We start from the raw sequence: 20,065 nt of genomic DNA, 5'->3' as shown, positions 1-20,065 counted from the left end.
GTGTAAATTCCCGACCCTAATAGTAGGGATCCTGGTTAAGTAGTAAGAGCCAGAAAATATATCAGAATGTGAAAAGCAACCTAAAAAACGGAATGGCTAATTCCTAAGAAAATTTACTATAAATCTAACGTCAAAGATTAGGTAATGGCAAACATACTATAAAGCTTTAAACAACAAAGGATGGAATGTCGTTTGTCGCTAAACAACAAAGGAGGGAATACCGTAGAACCAGTATGTTCCCGTCAGAGAATCTACATTACATACATTACCGTAGCCAAAGGCGGGAAAAAACTAAACGCCTGCAGCAAACGCGGAAGACGTTTATAACTGCAGCGTATACTGCGCCACCTAAGGGTTGTCCAATAATAGCCAATTTTGGGATGACCCATAAGTAAGATAGCGCCCTCTATAGTAGAGAAAACAAAACCAATATTTCTCAGATGTCGAAGCGAAATCTTAGTAAAAAACGAATTAATTCCTACTGTAAAAACACATATAGGTACCACTTTTCTAAGGCGTAAGCTATATATAGCGTGTTTATGCAGCAGTCCCTAGTATGTACATGTATATACAAAGGCTAATTAGTAAACAACTCACTCCATAGATACTGATGTATACAAATCGATAATAATTCTTTTAAAACCGAGAAATTATACCTGATAATAATTCCTTTAAAACAGAGAAACTATACCCCGTATTTGTAATTCAATATACATTATGCCTAATAGCTTCCAAGGTATCCAACTGGTTTAGATCATCATGGTATTGTTTTAAGGCTATTGACAAAGCAGTACTCATATGTTTCATAATGAAATTATGTGGGAAACCGTTATCTAATAAATTGTGCTTAAGATCCATCAGTGCATCTATAACATCACTTTTATTATTACAGATATATAATCTTCTGATCCCTTGTGTCACTATTATGTTTTTAAGGATACGTATTGAGATATTTGTACCCCAACTGGTTAGGTCTATAGTTTTAAAATTAAATTCTTTGCGTTTGTCAAATACCTTGGTAGTTAGATTATTATTCTTAATCCAGGTATGCAGCTTTACCAGAGTCACACTTGTTAGTGACCTCTTGTTAGTGACACCAAATCAAGCGGGTAGTGTTTAACTGCTTCTGTATGAAAGTTAGTATAATTGAACACAATTAAGTCATCTATATATCTGAACATATTGATATCTTTATTGAAGTTATTTTCAAAATGGTGTAGATATAGATTGGCCATAAGACATGAGCTACTTGGCCCCATAGCTATGCCGGTATGCTGTATGAAAATATGCTACCATTATAAATATAGCTGTTGGAAATACATAAGTTAAGTAGGTTATCCCAGTAATTACGTTGGCAGGGTAAATTTTCGCTATATTCTGTGAAATAATTATTTAAAACCAATTTTAAACTATCATGCGGGATGCTAGTGAATAAGTTTTTGAAATTATATGTATTTATGTGCTTGATGTTATGCTTATTATTCTTTATAAAGATTAAAATAGGTCTATTATTACTAATAATTCTAGTGAAATTTATAGAATTGAAGATAATCTTAAGCAGTTCTACTAGCTTACTATGCGGGACCTTTGAGTAGCTATTTCTACATGAAGTTATAAATCTGAAACTGATAGGCGACTTATGAAACTTGGGTATATACAAAAAGGAAAGTTAGTGTTGTTGTTATTAAGTTTTAACTTTTTTTGCATAGCTAGTAGCTTCTTGGTAATAGTGCCAAGGTTACTGTTTGATCTAGCGTATGTAACACTGCTATGTAACTCATTGTATAACAGTGAGGTGTAGAATTTTTTGCAGATGAAACTATAATTATTGGCTGCCTTATCTATAGTGGTTATGATAAATACATCCTGTAAATCCTTTAATTGTCGTTTGATTAACTGCATGTTATATATTTTGCTATCTCTATTGGCATGTTGCTTCCTATGTAAAATCTTTCTACATATATGTTGATTAAGTTCGCTGATGGTAAGTACCAGCCAATTATAGAAGGCCTCTAGTGGTAAATTATACTTATATGCAAGTTTAAGGCAAAATTGCATAAGGTCAGAGTGTAATTGTTTGGTAATATAGTTGGCATTAGGCCTAGTATTAGGTCTGTATTTAAAACCATGGGAAAGTACTGTTCTCAGTTCCTGGTGCGGAACCAAGTTGAGATCACCTGTAATTACATGCATATCTACGTAATCATGGTATTGTGGCAAGTGGCAGTGGCAGATAGCCTCCTTGTAGAAGTTATCTAAGTTGCATGCAAGCTGTTTATAGTTACAAGCCATAAGTCCAAAAGGTTTATTGTAACTGAACCTAGTTACTATATTCTTATTTTTGAGTGGAAAATCCTTAATATGTTTATTTAAGATATCCTTGAACAAAAAGCTGTCAAATATAATATTGCTGAATTTAATATTAATATAGATGTTATCGATAACAGGTTTGTTACCCAGCCGATATTTGAAGATATCCTTGAGTAAGTGGTCTAGATGCTGGTTACGGTGTAGATAAGTCAAGTTATTTTTTTCTAAGGCTTTAAGCTTGCTATGTTTGAGTCCAAATACTATATCATGTATGTGTTTTATATTTATATTAGGTTCATCCCAAGTATCCAGTACATCCGCAAATCTGCCTAAAGTATGCTTAGTGTGTATTAGATTACCGTTACCAGTATTGTTATAAACTTTACTATTCTTCTTGCTACGTGGCAATTTATAATGGGATCTATTTGCCATGTGAAATAGTTTATATACACATGTATCTAAACTACCATTGTTATAATTACGTCCGTTAAACAAGCTATTGAGACCGTATGGGTAAAGGGTTTTATATTTAAGTATATTGCAGTTTTCACGATATAATCTGATGCTGTGCTTATTTTCAATTTCTAGTATAGTGATAGTAATATTATCGAAGCTATGTATTTGGAAGTGCTGCAGTTCAATGTCATTTTTGTTAACAAATTTATTAATATGTGATCTGTGCCCATTAATTCTAATATGTAATTCACCTCCAGTTTGTCCAATATATTTAGCCATGCAATTATTGCAAGTAATTAGATAAATGGCTCCCCTAGCATGGCAGAAAAAAGGATCGTCAGTATTATGTGAGACATGTTTAATGTTCATAGCAGGGCATGTTTGACATCTAATATTATTGCATTTTTTGAATTTTAAGTATTGCTCTGATGTATAAATCTTCATGTCCGAGGGTAAGTTAGTGGCTATATTATCACTAGTATCATTGATGGTATCATTAATGAGACAGTTACTTGGTAAGCCTAACGCATTAGATGCAATCTGGCTAGTTTGGTTACTTATCGGATCACCCATAGCCACAGTGGAATCCGCGGTACAGTGTAGCCTACGCGACCGACGTAGTATCTTATGATTATTCGAAGTGTAGTAACTCATTATAGTATTAAAAGGTGACAATATCTAAAATGGGAAGTACAGTTAGAAATAGACTACAAGTCATACCAAACTCAGAGTATAATAACCTGCAATATTATATCTTAATATCCTGATACCAACGTTTAAATATAATGATATATTAAGATAAAGCAAGATAAAGTAATTTAAAGTAAATTAAAGTAAATTAAATAACGATATAGGAGGATCCTAGTAGACCAGTCAATACAAAGGCAAACTCCTACAAAAATATAGAATCCAAATATTCCACAGTTAAATTGTAAAGATATATAAAATTATTAAGTGTTACATATAGAACTAACCGATTAATGCCATCAAACGATAGATCATTACATCGGATGTTAGGTATGTCCAAATTATATAAGTTATAGTGTAATGTAAGTACCTCCATAGTTTGAAAATCGATGTAACCCCTGACCAACAGTACCTCCAGTATATATGAAAAATTACATGAAAAATATATGAAAAATATAACATATTAGGTTAATTAACATAATAAGCCTTACATGGGAACCCATTTTGCAAGAGACTTTGTCGAGGGCTAAACCCCTACAAAATAGATACCCTTGTTAGACTGATCTATCGGTTTCTGTTATCATCTGCCTGTATACCAAATCCAATATCCATAATAATGGATAATTTAAAATTAAAATTCTTACAAATTCTGTATTCTTACAAATTTTGGTTAGACTTTCCCCACATTGGATGGCTAGATTTATACTGATTTATAGCTTCACTATAATTTTAAATTTTAATTTTAATTTTAAATTATCCATTATTATGGATATTGGATTTGGTATACAGGCAGATGATAACAGAAACCGATAGATCAGTCTAACAAGGGTATCTATTTTGTAGGGGTTTAGCCCTCGACAAAGTCTCTTGCAAAATGGGTTCCCATGTAAGGCTTATTATGTTAATTAACCTAATATGTTATATTTTTCATATATTTTTCATGTAATTTTTCATATATACTGGAGGTACTGTTGGTCAGGGGTTACATCGATTTTCAAACTATGGAGGTACTTACATTACACTATAACTTATATAATTTGGACATACCTAATGTCCGATGTAATGTTCTATCGTTTGATGGCATTAATCGGTTAGTTCTATATGTAACACTTAATAATTTTTTATATATTTGTAACACTTAATAATTTTATATATTTTTACAATTTAACTCTGGAATATTTGGATTCTATATATATATATATATATATATATATATAGCTGTTTTATTTGGCCTATATTTCTAAGAGCTGCTGCACCATTCAATAAAATTATTTTATTTCTAAATTCATGCAGTGTAGTCTTACATTGGCAGTACACACAAAACTAAAAATGATGTTTATAATGAAAAACAAATAACATACCTCTCGTGCATAGCCTCTTAAAAGGTCCCGTTTTGTTCCAACTACTACCTTCATAGAAGAACCACTAATAGAATCCAAGAGTGGAAGGTACCGCTGACTGAATAAATATTTTTAACAAAACTTAAGTTTTTTAAATTTTAATTTTTCTTTAAAGAAATTATAAAGAAATCTGCATAAATTAAACAACAATTACACTAAAGTAAATTTACTACTAGTTTCTAACATTATTTCTCCCTCAAAAAGTGAAAATATGCTCTACTTCAGTTTACATATTAATAGTACTGCCAATTAGTAGTAGTAGTGGCATGTGATGCAAAAAGCAAGTGTATGAGCTTATGCAGCATTGGCCAAAAAAAAAAATTACAAAACAATTCCCTCTAAATGTTTGTCCAGTTCCTCCTTAAATTTATTTAACCTATCAACTTCCACAATGACAGGTGGAAGTTTGTTCCAGCAATTAACCACCCGTGGCTAAAGGCAAATTTCCGCACATCTATTCTACATCTGTCTTTCCTCAATTTGAATTTATGCCCCCTTAGGTTCGTAATCTGAACAAGTAGAAGAATCCCATCAGAATTCAGTGTGCTCAACACATTCAAGCCCTTATACACCTCAATCAGATCACCTCGCAGGTGCCTAGTCTCCAGTTGCTGCAATTTGCAGAACTTACGCCTTTCTTGGTAAGAGCACCCCTTTGTTCCCCTCACAAATCTCAGTGCCCTTCTTTGTACTCATTCTAGCAACTCTACATCCTTCCTAAAATGAGGCCTCCAGATCTGTACACAGTGCCCCAAGTGTGGCCTGACCATTGCCTCGAATAAGGGATAATCACTTTTCTGTCCCTGCTAGCAAAATTCCTATATATAATTGACAAGACTCCATGAGCTGCCCTGACAGCCCAACTGCACTGCTCAGCAAACTTCATATTTCACTGCACAATTACTCCCAGGACTTTTTCATTTAGTACCACCCTAGTGTAGTACCACACAGTTGGTACGTTCCTCTGGGGTTACTTCTAACCATATGCAGTATTTACATTTGTCAATGTTAAACTTCAGTTGCCACTTTTCAGCCCATCTGCCCAAATTTTCTAGATCCTGTTGCAGTAGCACACTGCCATTACTGTCATTAACAACCCTGCCAACCTTTGTATCATCTGCAAACTTCGATACTAAGCATGATATACCTTCATCAATATCATTGATAAATATACAAAACAACAGTGGACCCAACACCGAACCCTGTGGGACTCCACTAATAACATTAGTCCACAAAGAGCAGCACCTTGATTACCACACCGAACCATCCTTTTATCCATTGTAGCAACTTACCCTTAATACCATTCTGCTCCAATTTGTACAGTAGTCTTCCATGTGCAACAGTGTCAAAAGCTTTCCTGAAATCCAAGTATATGATATCAAAATTATTTTTTGCATCCAATTCCTTTGTGACCACATCATAGTACCCAATCAATTTGTCAGACAAGACTTACCCTTAACATATCCATGCTGTGTCTGAATTACTGCTGCAGTCTTGTCTAAATGATCCTGCAATGCATTTTTAACCAGTGATTCCATTATTTTACCTGGAACAGAAGTTAAACTAACTGGTCTGCAATTACTCGTGTCACCCTTCGATCACCCCTTTGTAAATTGTGGATACATTTGCACATCTCCAGTCAGTGGGGACCTTCCCTGAGTCCAAGGATGCTCTCATAATTATGGCTAAGGGTTTGCTTACTTCCCGGAGAGGTGATCTGATAGAGGTGTACAAAGCCTTGAATGGTTTGAGCATGCTCAATGCTGATGGGATACTGCCTCTTGCTCAGAATAATCACCTGAGAAGGCATAAATTCAAATTGAGGAAAGACAGATGTAGGATAGATGTGCAGAAATTTGCCTTTAGCCAGCGAGTAGTTGGTTGGTGGAACTGACTTCCATCCCTTGTTGTGGAAGTTGATAGCCTAAAAAAATTTAAGACTCAGCTGGACAGGTATTTCGAACGAACGGAGGGGTGAAGTGGAAGGTTTTTTTTTTTTTGGCTGATGCTGCATAAGCTTGCTTTCTTGCATCATATGCCTCTACTAATGCTAATAACTGGATAGATCCCATCCACCCCAGGTGCCTTTCTTATGTTTAACTTCGACAATTTCTCCTCCACTTTGCTCTCATTTATTACAAAATCATAAAGCACTCTGCTACAATTTGATAACCTTCTGGCATTTTCAAACCTTAATAATTCCTCGTGTGTGAATGCAGATGCAAAACACTCATTCAGTTTGTTTGCTATCTGAGCAGATCATCAACAGTCAAACCATCGATATCAAGTGAACCAATCTGATTCATCCCCTTCCTTTCAGAGTTTATATAAGTAAAGAAATCCTTGCTGTTTTTCTTAGCATCCTTTGCCAAAGATTTCTTGTCATCTGCCTTCGCCTGCCTAACCTCCTTTGTGACTTGATTATAGACTAGCTTATATCTGCCATAGGCTTCTGTGTCACCTGATAATTTATATGCATCCCATGCATTTTTCTTCTCTGCCACGAGTCTCATTAGTTCATTTGACAACCATTTAGGCCTTAACCGTGAACGATATTTCTTAATGCCGCCTCCGTAGCCAGGTGAGAAGGCGTAGCATACGATTCTTGATTAGACCAGGGTTCGAGCCCGTCACCACCAAATACGGAGGATGCAGAAAGGTCAGGGAATGACCACCGCATATCCCGGAGCAATATGGCCTTAATAATTTCAAATAGATATTTACAGTATACCCAGTTATAAAATATAAGTACAAATTCAGTAGCTTTCGGAACACGTGTCCCTTTATCAACTGACAAATTTGAATACATTACAAGCAAAGTGTGGCACGTTACTCATGCGTCATTGTTGTAGCACGGACGTGTGCTGCCTTACGCCAGTGATCATCCATCAATAAAACAGTTGTCTCTAGGATGGGATGTATACGCATGCCTTTCTGGCGATTTAATGCCTTAGGGTTGTTTATTATGTTTAGTGACTCTAGCCATAGGCGGTGGCGAAAGTGTCGCGCGTGGTCCACTATCTCAAAGTCGCGCTTGGGGTCAAGATCGTGGTTGGTAGCCCAAAAATGTTCTGCAAGCACGGACTGGTCAGTTTCGGCAAGCCAGATTGCTCTGTCGTGTTCCGTGAGGCGATCCTGGAGACGTCTCGATGTCTCACCTACGTAGCAACTGTTACAGGCCCTACAGGTGATACGGTACACTACATTGCTGCGTAAGACAGGTGTGACAGGGGTCTTCACACTGGAGACAAGTGAACGTAGGTTCCTACCGGGTAATTGCACACATTTGATGTTGTAACTTCTCAGGATCTTCGAGATACGTCCTGACACTCCTGGATAGTACGGAATGTAGGCGGACGATATGCCGACTTGCTTCGGAGGTCTTGGGTTGGAAGTAAGTTCTTGTGCCTGTAACAAGCATCTGTTTAGTACATGGGATGGATAACCGCATCTGGTTAGGTCCGCCTTCACACGGGAGATCTCGTTACGTCTAATTGTGTCGGTGCTGGAATGGCTCCAGGCCCTGGAGAACAGGGTGTGGGCAGTGCTATTGAGATGGCTTGGAGCGTGGCCGGACCCGTAGTTGGTGAATTGACCGCACCACATGGGTTTGCGGTATACTGAGGTCTCTAGACGTGGGCCTACGCGATGCACTAGCACGTCCAGAAACGGGAGCGAACCGTCCACCTCTGATTCTACGGTAAACTTCATGAAATTGGATAGAGAGTTGAGGTGTTCTAGTAGTACCGTTTCAGAACCACGTGGTATTATGGTAAAAATATCGTCGACGTATCTACACCACGTTGTAATAGGTGTAGGTGGGTTCTGGTGTATCTGCTCCTCCAGATCTTCCATGGCGATGTTAGCTACTACGGAACTGACAGGGGCACCCATAGCAGTGCCATGTACTTGTTTGTAGAGTGAGTCTTCAAAGGTGAAGATGCTGCTAGAGAGGCATAGGTTGAGGGCGGTACAGATGTCATCGGTGGATAGTGACGTCCTGGATTGGAGGCTTAATTCGCTCTCAAGGAGCCTTCTGGCGCAGTGCATGGCCTGTTGGACGGGAATCGAGGTGAATAAAGAAACCACGTCAAATGATGCCATGACAGAGTTATCAGGGATTGAAATGTCCTTAATGATGTTAATGAATTCACTGCTGTTTTTAACGGTGTGAGATGTATTACCTATAAGAGGCGAGAGGAGGCTCGCGATGTGTTTGGACAGTTCATACGTTGGGGCACTGCAGCAAGACACTATAGGTCTGAGAGGAATACCCGGTTTATGGATCTTTGGTAATCCGTAGAATTGCGGTAGTTGGCAGCCAGTAGCACGTAGAAGATGGTGAGTCGCGGTCGGGATCTTCTTATCTTTAAGCCATGCGTGGACAAGTTTATTAACATTTGCTTCCAGACGTTTCAAGACTTTAACGGGAGGATCAGGTTCATATACGTTAGGATCGAGTAATAGGGCCAAGGCTTTCTCTCGGTAGGCTGATCGGTCCAGCACAACAGTCCGGCGCCCTTTATCCGCAGGAAGTACAACAATGGAGTTGTCTTTTCTTATAGATGACAGGGCGGCACGCTGGCGGTGGTTGAGGTTTCAGTACGTTTTTCGAGTGTTGCGGAGGACTGCGGCAGTCTTGAATCGGATCTCGTTGGCAGTTTCTTCGGGAAGGTTGGTAATACTGGCTTCTATACCCATAGCGAGCTGTGTGATGGGAGCTTTCGATGGTATAACGGCAAATTTCATACCGTTTGATAAAACACTCAGCTGCTCGTTGGACAGTTGTTTGTTACTTAGATTCAAGACGAAAGAAGTCGTGTCGTCTGAACGAGTGTTCGCCTTTAAGGAGTTAGCTTCTATGCTTAAGTTTATGAACTTGCGCTGTTGGCATAAACGGTAGGTATCCGAGGTCTGACTAGCCCGATGGCAGATGGTATGCATAAGGTTTGTAAATACAATAGGCGAGACCTTACCTTGTAGATGTTGTAACAGTCTGGACTTGTTGTAGTCAGCATTCCTGATTTCACGGTGGAGATGGGATATCCACAAATTTAATGTGCGTAGGCTGAAGTTAAAGCAGGCACGATCCATATGAGAGTTGTGGAACGGGGCTTTGTAGCGGAACCCTTTAGGTATGATTCGATTGCTTTTGCATCTGTGTGCGAAGCGTAAGTGTTGCCTGTTGCGGGCTATTGAGAGGAAGGACTTTTGTAACTGCACACAATCGTTGTAGGTATTATGGCCATAAAGTGATCGAATAGTGACAAATGGGCCTGGAGTACTGGGGTCCATAGTTTAATAATTTCAAATAGATATTTACAGTATACCCAGTTATAAAATATAAGTACAAATTCAGTAGCTTTCGGAACACGTGTCCCTTTATCAACTGACAAATTTGAATACATTACAAGCAAAGTGTGGCACGTTACTCATGCGTCATTGTTGTAGCACGGACGTGTGCTGCCTTACGCCAGTGATCATCCATCAATAAAACGGTTGTCTCTAGGATAGGATGTATACGCATGCCTTTCTGGCGATTTAATGCCTTAGGGTTGTTTATTATGTTTAGTGACTCTAGCCATAGGCGGTGGCGAAAGTGTCGCGCGTGGTCCACTATCTCAAAGTCGCGCTTGGGGTCAAGATCGTGGTTGGTAGCCCAAAAATGTTCTGCAAGCACGGACTGGTCAGTTTCGGCAAGCCGGATTGCTCTGTACCGCCCTCAACCTATGCCTCTCTAGCAGCATCTTCACCTTTGAAGACTCACTCTACAAACAAGTACATGGCACTATGGATGCCCCTGTCAGTTCCGTAGTAGCTAACATCGCCATGGAAGATCTGGAGGAGCAGATACACCAGAACCCACCTACACCTATTACAACGTGGTGTAGATACGTCGACGATATTTTTACCATAATACCACGTGGTTCTGAAACGGTACTACTAGAACACCTCAACTCTCTATCCAATTTCATGAAGTTTACCGTAGAATCAGAGGTGGACGGTTCGCTCCCGTTTCTGGACGTGCTAGTGCATCGCGTAGGCCCATGTCTAGAGACCTCAGTATACCGCAAACCCATGTGGTGCGGTCAATTCACCAACTACGGGTCCGGCCACGCTCCAAGCCATCTCAATAGCACTGCCCACACCCTGTTCTCCAGGGCCTGGAGCCATTCCAGCACCGACACAATTAGACGTAACGAGATCTCCCGTGTGAAGGCGGACCTAACCAGATGCGGTTATCCATCCCATGTACTAAACAGATGCTTGTTACAGGCACAAGAACTTACTTCCAACCCAAGACCTCCGAAGCAAGTCGGCATATCGTCCGCCTACATTCCGTACTATCCAGGAGTGTCAGGACGTATCTCGAAGATCCTGAGAAGTTACAACATCAAATGTGTGCAATTACCCGGTAGGAACCTACGTTCACTTGTCTCCAGTGTGAAGACCCCTGTCACACCTGTCTTACGCAGCAATGTAGTGTACCGTATCACCTGTAGGGCCTGTAACAGTTGCTACGTAGGTGAGACATCGAGACGTCTCCAGGATCGCCTCACGGAACACGACAGAGCAATCCGGCTTGCCGAAACTGACCAGTCCGTGCTTGCAGAACATTTTTGGGCTACCAACCACGATCTTGACCCCAAGCGCGACTTTGAGATAGTGGACCACGCGCGACACTTTCGCCACCGCCTATGGCTAGAGTCACTAAACATAATAAACAACCCTAAGGCATTAAATCGCCAGAAAGGCATGCGTATACATCCCATCCTAGAGACAACTGTTTTATTGATGGATGATCACTGGCGTAAGGCAGCACACGTCCGTGCTACAACAATGACGCATGAGTAACGTGCCACACTTTGCTTGTAATGTATTCAAATTTGTCAGTTGATAAAGGGACACGTGTTCCGAAAGCTACTGAATTTGTACTTATATTTTATAACTGGGTATACTGTAAATATCTATTTGAAATTATTAAACTATGGACCCCAGTACTCCAGGCCCATTTGTCACTAATATGGCCTTAGTTGCAAATGCTCCTAAAAACCAAATAACAAACAAACAAACATATTTCTTAATAGGTATGGAACTTTTAGTAGCTTCCACGATTAATTCTTTGAATGCTTCCCACTTAGAAATTGCTGTTGGCAACATCATCAATTGAGACCACTGTAGTCACCTTTACGGAAGCAAAAACCCTTCCTTTACCCCTGATGGCAATTATATCTTTAAGTAAATCCCACGTCAGTACACTGTGATCACTGCTACGTAGTGGTTCCTTTATCTGCAAATTCTTAATACACAAATGATCACTGCTGATAACCAGATCAAGAGTATTACCCTCTCTGGTTGCCTCTCGAACATGCTGCTGCAGAAAACAATCATCGAATATATCCACAAGTCTTACTAGTGTGCGAGTGACCAATCCACAAGTTCCAGTCAATATCTGGGAAGTTAAAATCCCCCATTATAAAACATTCTGATTTATTAGCCCACTATTTCTCTGTACAATTGTTCATTGTACTCATTCGAGTTATTAGGTCTATAACACACTCCTACTCTTATTTTTGCTTTCGCAGTCCTTATTTCACACCAAACTGACTCAACAGTGCACTGTTCATCTATATCAACTAGATGCACTTTATAGGCTATCATTTATAAAATATAATTATAGCATAATAAAGCTTTATAGTACTGTTGCTTTGACTGTAAAATGTGAGATAATTGTCTCACATTTTGCAGTCAAATTTTAATGAGATAAAAACTAACTCATTCAATTATTTTTTTCTGTTCTTTTAACTTCCAAATATATTTAAAAGTATAATAACCTTTTTATAAAAATATTGGAACAAATCTTGTCACTACTGACAAAACATAAGTGTAAAAATGCAATTAGAATAAAAAATAAAATACAATATACAAAAGATTATTAATAATAGAAATGAAACATATATACAGATAAATGATAAAGTAAGTACTAAAATCAGTAAGAACAAAATATGCATTAAGAAGCTTTCAGAGCAACGTGTCCCTTTATCAATTTAGACGACAAGTAGTATGACATATATGCATGCACTAAAAAACCAATGGAGATCGTGAACATTAAGGGGGATGGACAGGACATCAGACTACAGAAGTAGGCCGACAAATATTTGGCACATTATAGGCTTGCCATCTTTCATCATGCTGGATATAACCACTTCCATAATAGAGAGTATGTGGGTTCCATGTTTGTGATTAATGTTGGAAGTGACTGCAGCTATATAGAGCACTTACAATCAGGAGCAATGACAAGAATCCTCCACCTCCAAAATTTCAACATTGGTTACAATTATTATGCTGCTCACACCAATAATGATCAGCAACAGCAGAGCAGGCAAAGTTAGTCTGATTCATGACCCCCTCATGCTCCAAGATGCAATTGCAAAGCCTCCAATCTGACTTGCCAATATAACATACCCAACAATCCAGGAAAGTGATCTGATAAACGGAATCCACATATTGCAGAAGGGAATGTCAGATTTAACTCTGGACACCATTGACTGTAACTTCCTGCCAAGGAGTTACACACAACCAATATGGTAGCATCATAACACTAGCAAGATATGCCCAGATAGTGGGAAATATAAATGATGGTAATAAACTCACTGCATATGGTTCTCGTCATCAAAGAGTGTTTACCCATTGATTTCACTATCAAACAACAAACACCCTTTGCTGTGAAATTAAGGATCTGTTTTGTGTTTAAGGACCAGAAACTCTGGCAAGTAAGATGACATTTCTGAGATTTTAGAAATGTTTTGCCAAGAGTGTTGTTTGGCTATTGCAGTTGAGTCTGCAAAAGTGCATCCATTATATTCTGGGACCAATGAGGGGTGTGCTATTTTCCCTTCATTTTCTGGATTTTGTTCCAGACCACCTTAGTGTTGGTCTTCTGGAATGATGTGAAACAGATCCATGATTCCTTTTAACTCTGATGGCAAATGTAGTGTGCTTTGGCTCATGCACATTTAGAAGCTATAAGGTTGGCTGTGGTAGGATATAGTCAGAATATCTCCCAAGCTTTGTTTTGGGCCTTTTTTTGCTGCTGTGCATTCTACCATAGTTTCGGAAGGGAAACCAGGTGGATGTTTTTGGGATTTCAATTACGGTTGCACGGACGATACTTTCTGTGATATATGTAACTGCATCATTGATAGGCTCCTGACTGCAGTGATGTCAAAATTTGCCAGGTCTGGAAAGGCATTCCAGTCAGCCTGATCAATCTTCCACCATTGTAACCTAACAGCAAGACACAGTCTCCCATTAATTAGGGTGGTTATCACAGGGAAATGATCACTTCCATAAGGGTTCTCCTCCACTTCCTAAGTAAGAGAAGGGGAGCAGATAGAAAGATCAATGGCAGAAAACATAGAGGTAAGCATGTGCAAGAAGGTGTTTGTTTCCACATTTAGGAAGAAGAGGTCATGGTCTCATTCCATTGATGTTAGCACTACCCTACAGACTGTTATGTTCATTAAAATCTCCAAGAAGTAAGAAAGGGGGAAGTGCGACATTACAAGATCATCAAGGTCTTTCTGGAGGATGTCAGTCTCAGGTAGAAAATAGAACATACTTTTAATAAAAAATTCCACTGCATGGTGAATTGTAACGGCATCTATGCTGGTTGCAAGTAGCAAAGTCTGAAATCGGGGCTGATTGCTCATGAGGATAGCAGCTCCTCCACGAAGATTACCATCCACAATTTTATCCTTATGAATAATAGGAAGGTTACTAATGACGGGGACACACTGCTGCTCCTGCCCACCTGGCTACAGTGGGCAGAAGCAGCAGTGCGTGGCACACACTCCTTGATTAGACCATGGTTCGAGCCCGTGACCACCAAATATGGAGGATACGGAAAGGTCAGAGAATGACAACCACATATCCCTGGAGCAATATGGCCTTAGTTGCTAATGTTCCTAAAAACCAAATAACGACAACTAATGACGGGGTCATCACTTTCCTTTAAATAAGTCTCTTGTAAGCAAAAGCACACTGGTTAGTGCTTTTTGTAGGATTGCCTCGGTGAATCTATCAGTCAGCTTCCAAAGTGATAATGGCTTACTTTTCTCAGTTCTGGACTTATTGTTTTATGGGGAAGTATGGATGCTATTGTGTGTCCATTTCTTCCTCTGTAAAGAGTTTCAAGACTCTTTTGTCACTCCTTTGTTTCAACATCCATTTTTGTTTGCACTAGTGTTGGCAGTTGAGTTTTCTGTACTATTACCCTAGTGCTTGATACTGGTAATGCTGGAACAGAAGGAGGTACCGATAATTGAGTGGCAGCTGACTTGAGTCTTCTCTGCTGATTTTTCTGAACTCAGTAAATAGTGGGCAATGGGCGTAAATGACTCTTTCAGTGGTATAGTCACTTCCATTTGAGTCCCACTGGAGCATTTCTTGGCAACCTCTTCAGCATGTGATGCCTTATTGCTATTTACTGGTTTAACTGCTTTTCTGGCCTCGTGATATGAGATGTTCAGCTCTGCCTTCAGTCGTATTTCCTTTTCTTCCTTCCACTCTGGCAGACTCAAGAGTATGCAGGGTGCTCTTTTTGGCAGTTAATGCAAGTAGGTTTTGCAGCTTTACATGATGATATTTCATGACCCTCTGCACCCTTAGGGCACTGTATATAAAATTACCACTAATAAACTCCCCAGTGGAGAGGTTCTGACAACCACTCTCACACCACAAAGCATAATAACCACTACCTGGGATCAGTCAATTAATAATATACTGAATACCATTTTCTGGCCACCAATCTCTGACCTCACACTAATAAAAGCTTAACTGTGTACTCCAATAAGTGCTACACCACGCAGGAAACCGAAGAGCCCTTCACCCTCGAGGAACTTCATCAAGCAGTATTGAAACTCAAGGACAGGAAATGCCCAGGTCCTGACCTTCTGGAGCCCAAGATTGTCAGAAGAGTAGCAGACTACAAGCCATACTTACTGCTGAACCTTTTCAACCACTGTCTGGCAAAAGGATCCTTTCACTTGATTGGAAGACAGCCAATCTTCGACTTCTCCTCAAGGATCCGAATAAACTGCCACAACAACCAACATCATACAGACCAATTGTCCTAACTGTTCTCAGCAAACTCTTTGAGAGACTCATCTTCTTCAGAATTCACAGGTATTATACAAACACAAACCTACAGGCCGACAACCAGTATGGACTCCATCGGTGCGCTCGACAGTAGATTCACTAAATAATCTGATAACATCTGCTCAATCCACACCTGAAAAATGCTTCCTTGTAATTGCAGTCGACTTTGCCGGGGCATTCAAGCGTCCTTGGCAGGATCGGGCAAGCACAGATTCCTCAAAATCTCTACTCCTGCATTAAAAGCTATGTATTTCACAGATCTGTCAGTGTAAAGACTCCCTACTCCAGGGTGATCAGAAAGATCCACAGGACTCGGTCCTAGAACCAACTTTCTGGAACATGGTCCTGGACGAGTTCCTAAATCAAGATCTTGGGCATGTTAAGTCCCAAGCCTATGTAGATTATTTGATCCTTTCTGTGCCTGCCAGCTCAAGAGCCCAGCTTGAAATTTCTGCTAACCGAGCACACTGGCTCTTCCAGGAGTGGGCTACCCAGCACAACCTGAAAATCTCGGCTGAGGGAACCAAAGCTCAACCAGACCACCGCAGATTACAATCAATGCCACAACCATCAAGCACCACACCCAACTTAAGCACCTTGGTGTAATCCTGGACTTAAAACTGTCCTTCCTCCCACATCTACAGTATATCCAAAAGAAGATAAGAAATTACACAGCACTGTGGCAAGGGTCACCCACAGGGACGGGGGTTGGGTCTAAACTGATGTACCCTAGTCCTGTTTTACAAAGCAGTCTTTATTCCAGCCATCTCATAGGCTGCAGGGGTCTGGTATCACCGGGCAACTACTCTCACAAATCAGAAGAAATTAGCCACCATTCAATACTACTTACCATCACCAGAGCCTGCTGCACGGTGAGCACTCCCTCCAGACCTTGAAATAATTAGATGTGGCATGTTGTATCATCTGTCCAAAGAAATCTCCACTACCACCATTGGATTCACCACCAACCCAGCAATCAATCGCAAGACAGAGAAAATGTGCCTTCTCGCTCACCTGAGCAGGCCTGGCAGGACAGATGGACGACATCCACTAAGGGAGCAATTACAAAGAAATTCATCCCTGAAGTAATGTTCATGTTCCCAAAAGCCCCAAGCTGGTTTTCCTCTGGCCTGTACACAATGTACCTCCTCACACGCCATGGGGTCGATACAAGAAATATTAACGTCTCTGGGTATCACAGATGATCCACGCTGCCACTGACGTATCTTGGCACTATATAATGTATGACTGTCCTAGCTATGAAGACTTGAGATCTATTCTGATCACAAAGTTTAGTAATTTGCCAAAGGACCAAGAACGTATACTAATTCATACCATGACAATTATAAATACTTCACCACTTTTGCACAGGATGTCTTCAACAGATGAAAAACATTAGGGCACCTAAACTACCAAGACCAATAACTTGAGACAGATTCTGGGCACCCCTCTCCAGTAGCATCAACTGCCAACTGCATCAAAGCTCAATTGAACTGAAATTCACTTTCTTCATCCAAGTTCCATCGGGCTGATATCTGCAACTAAATCTGCAGGCAAGATCAACCGTTACCTGATCCCACTCAAGACTCCAGACACTGGAGACACCGGCAGCTTTTCTGCCACAAGCCACATTGGCAATCAAACCGAGCACGCTAGCCTGGTTTTCTTTAACTCTCCCCTTCTTCCACCTGGTGAGGCATGGGCCTGCCTTTCTGACTTTCTTTCACCCCTTACTCTGTCTAACACGCAGTGTACACCCAACACACCTTACCAATTAATAACATCCAAATTTAAACCATTCTTACATAAACCACTCTTGGCCTTTTATATTCTAGCGTTAACCCCCTCTTTTAGTTATTTATTTTATTATTTTATTTTTTTCACATAGGCCCTTGCCACTGAAATCTTTGGAAACTAGGTGGCAGGGCCTGCCAGAGTACAAAAAATCTACTAGGTACCTCACCTGCCTCCCGGGGCCAAGTGCAGTAACAGTGGGTCCCAACGGCTAAATGGTCAGAAAAACAACGGCACAACAACAATGTAGAGATGGGGGAAACCCCTGGTCCCGTCAGACAACTAACACACTTTGCACATGCATGGGCACCAATGCAGGCCTTTTGTGAACGTCCATATTTCTGGTACTGAAAGCACCTTAACAGGTTTGGGACATACAGACATACTATTAGCATTAGGTGAGGCATATGATGCAAGAAAGCAAGCTTATACAGCATCAGGCAAAAAAAAACCCCTTCCCATTTCACCATCCAGTCACTCTGGTTGGGTGAAATGGGGAAGGGGTTTTCTTTTTTTTTTTGGCTGATGCTGTATAACCTTGCTTTCTTGCATCATATGCCTCAACTAATGCTAATAGTATGTCTGTATATTCCAAACCTGCTAAGGTGCTTTAAGTGCCATAAATATGGACATTCACAAAAGGCCTGCGTGGTACCCTTGCATGTGTTCGATGTGGTGCAGAGGGCCATGAAATATCATCCTGTAAAGCCACAAAACCTACTTTCATCAATTACCAAGGAGAGCACCCTGCACACTCTTCAGCCTGCCAGAGTGGAAGGAAGAAAAGGAAATACAATGACTAAAGGTAGAGCTGAACATCTCATATCACGAGGCCAGAAAAGCAGTTAAACCAGTAAATAGCAATAAGGCATCACATGCTGAAGAGGTTGCCAAAAATTCTCCAGTTCAGATAACCAGCTTTAATCTCATTAGGAGATACTGGCATATTAAAAGTAAGAATGAGGTTTCTAGTCAGGACTAGATTACCATCCCTACGTATGAATAGATTTCCTCCTCAGACACTTAGAGCAGATCTCATTCCAAAATTACACCTCAGGATCTCAGAATAAGTTGTGTCTTGTGGGATGCTGCTACAATTGGTATTGCCCCAATAGATGTTGCACAAAGGATCTGTTCTGAGCAGAGCTGGCCGCTTGCGGGGCCCTGTGCAAGGTGAGACGGACTAAAAAGGGGGTAGGATTAATCAATGTTTCAAATTTTCATACTTATTACATATTTATTTCATGTAGGTAGAATATAAGAAAATAATGTGATATTATGAACAATATTTAATATACTGATAAATAATAAACAACTGACTAGAAATATCACATGCATTTCCATTACAAATTACAAAAACAAAAATAAAGAATGGAAAACAATCAGTAATGATTCAAACAAACAATCATCCAAAAATATCAATAAATTAGTTTTTTCTACACCAAAGATAAAGAGTACCTTATATTTGATTCATATGTATGTTTAAAGTAGTGGCTTTTCTAACAGTTAAAAAAAAAAAAAAAGGAAGAGTGCGATAAAAGTCCATTCATCATCATCAGCCATTTTCAATCCACTGCAGGATGAAGGCCTCTCCAGCAACTTTCCAGTTCCTTCTGTTTTGAGCACTGGCCATCCATTTACTACTCAAAAACTCATGAATTTCATCTATCCATCTCCGCCTTTGTCTTCCAGATTTTCTTCTAGCTCCTCTTGGGTACCATTCTGTTATTTTCTTAGTCCATCTGTCATCATGTCTTCGAGCTGTGTGTTCTGCCCAAGACCATTTTAGTTCTTTAGTTTTGATAAGAATGTCCTTTACTTGAGTTTGCTGCCTAATCCATGTGTTTCTCTTCTTATCTAACATTCTGATTCCCAATATAATTTGTTCCATTCTTCGCTGTATAGTTCTTAGCTTCTCTTCCATTCTTTTGGTGAGTGCCCAAGTTTCACTTCCATAAGTCATAGTGGGGAGTATACATTGGTTCATTATTTTACGTTTCAGACAAACTAGGATATTGCTCTTCAGTATGTGACTATATTTCCTGAATGCTACCCATCCAAAATTTATTCTTCTCTTGACTTCCAGCCATTTATCATTATTACAGCTAATAACTTGTCCCAGATAAGTATATGACTCCACCTTTTCAATTACTGCTCCTTCAATCATTATTTCCCTTTCTGTGGCATACTTGTTCATCATTACTTTTGTTTTAGCCATATTCATCTTTAGTCCAAAATCCTTACTAACTGTGCATAAC

The 20,065-nt window shown here is 39.8% G+C and overlaps 1 protein-coding gene across 2 annotated transcripts in view; it reads right to left on the bottom strand.

Moving 5' to 3' along the window:
- LOC150084409 (ras-related protein Rab-20-like) overlaps positions 1–20,065 on the bottom strand; it is a 258,891-nt gene that overhangs the window by 11,938 nt on the left and 226,888 nt on the right. For both annotated transcript variants that reach the window (XM_090376049.1, XM_090376050.1), the window contains one exon: positions 4,815–4,911. In XM_090376049.1, coding sequence (XP_090232175.1) covers positions 4,815–4,911 — 97 coding nt within the window. The remainder of the gene's footprint in view (positions 1–4,814; positions 4,912–20,065) is intronic.

The sequence above is a fragment of the Mastigoproctus giganteus genome, chromosome 6 (assembly GCF_048544385.1).
Source record: "Mastigoproctus giganteus isolate SK-2022 chromosome 6, ASM4854438v1, whole genome shotgun sequence".
NCBI lineage: Eukaryota > Metazoa > Arthropoda > Arachnida > Uropygi > Thelyphonidae > Mastigoproctus > Mastigoproctus giganteus.
Note: the sequence above shows the minus strand (reverse complement) of the source record. Positions and strands in the feature narration are given on the sequence as shown.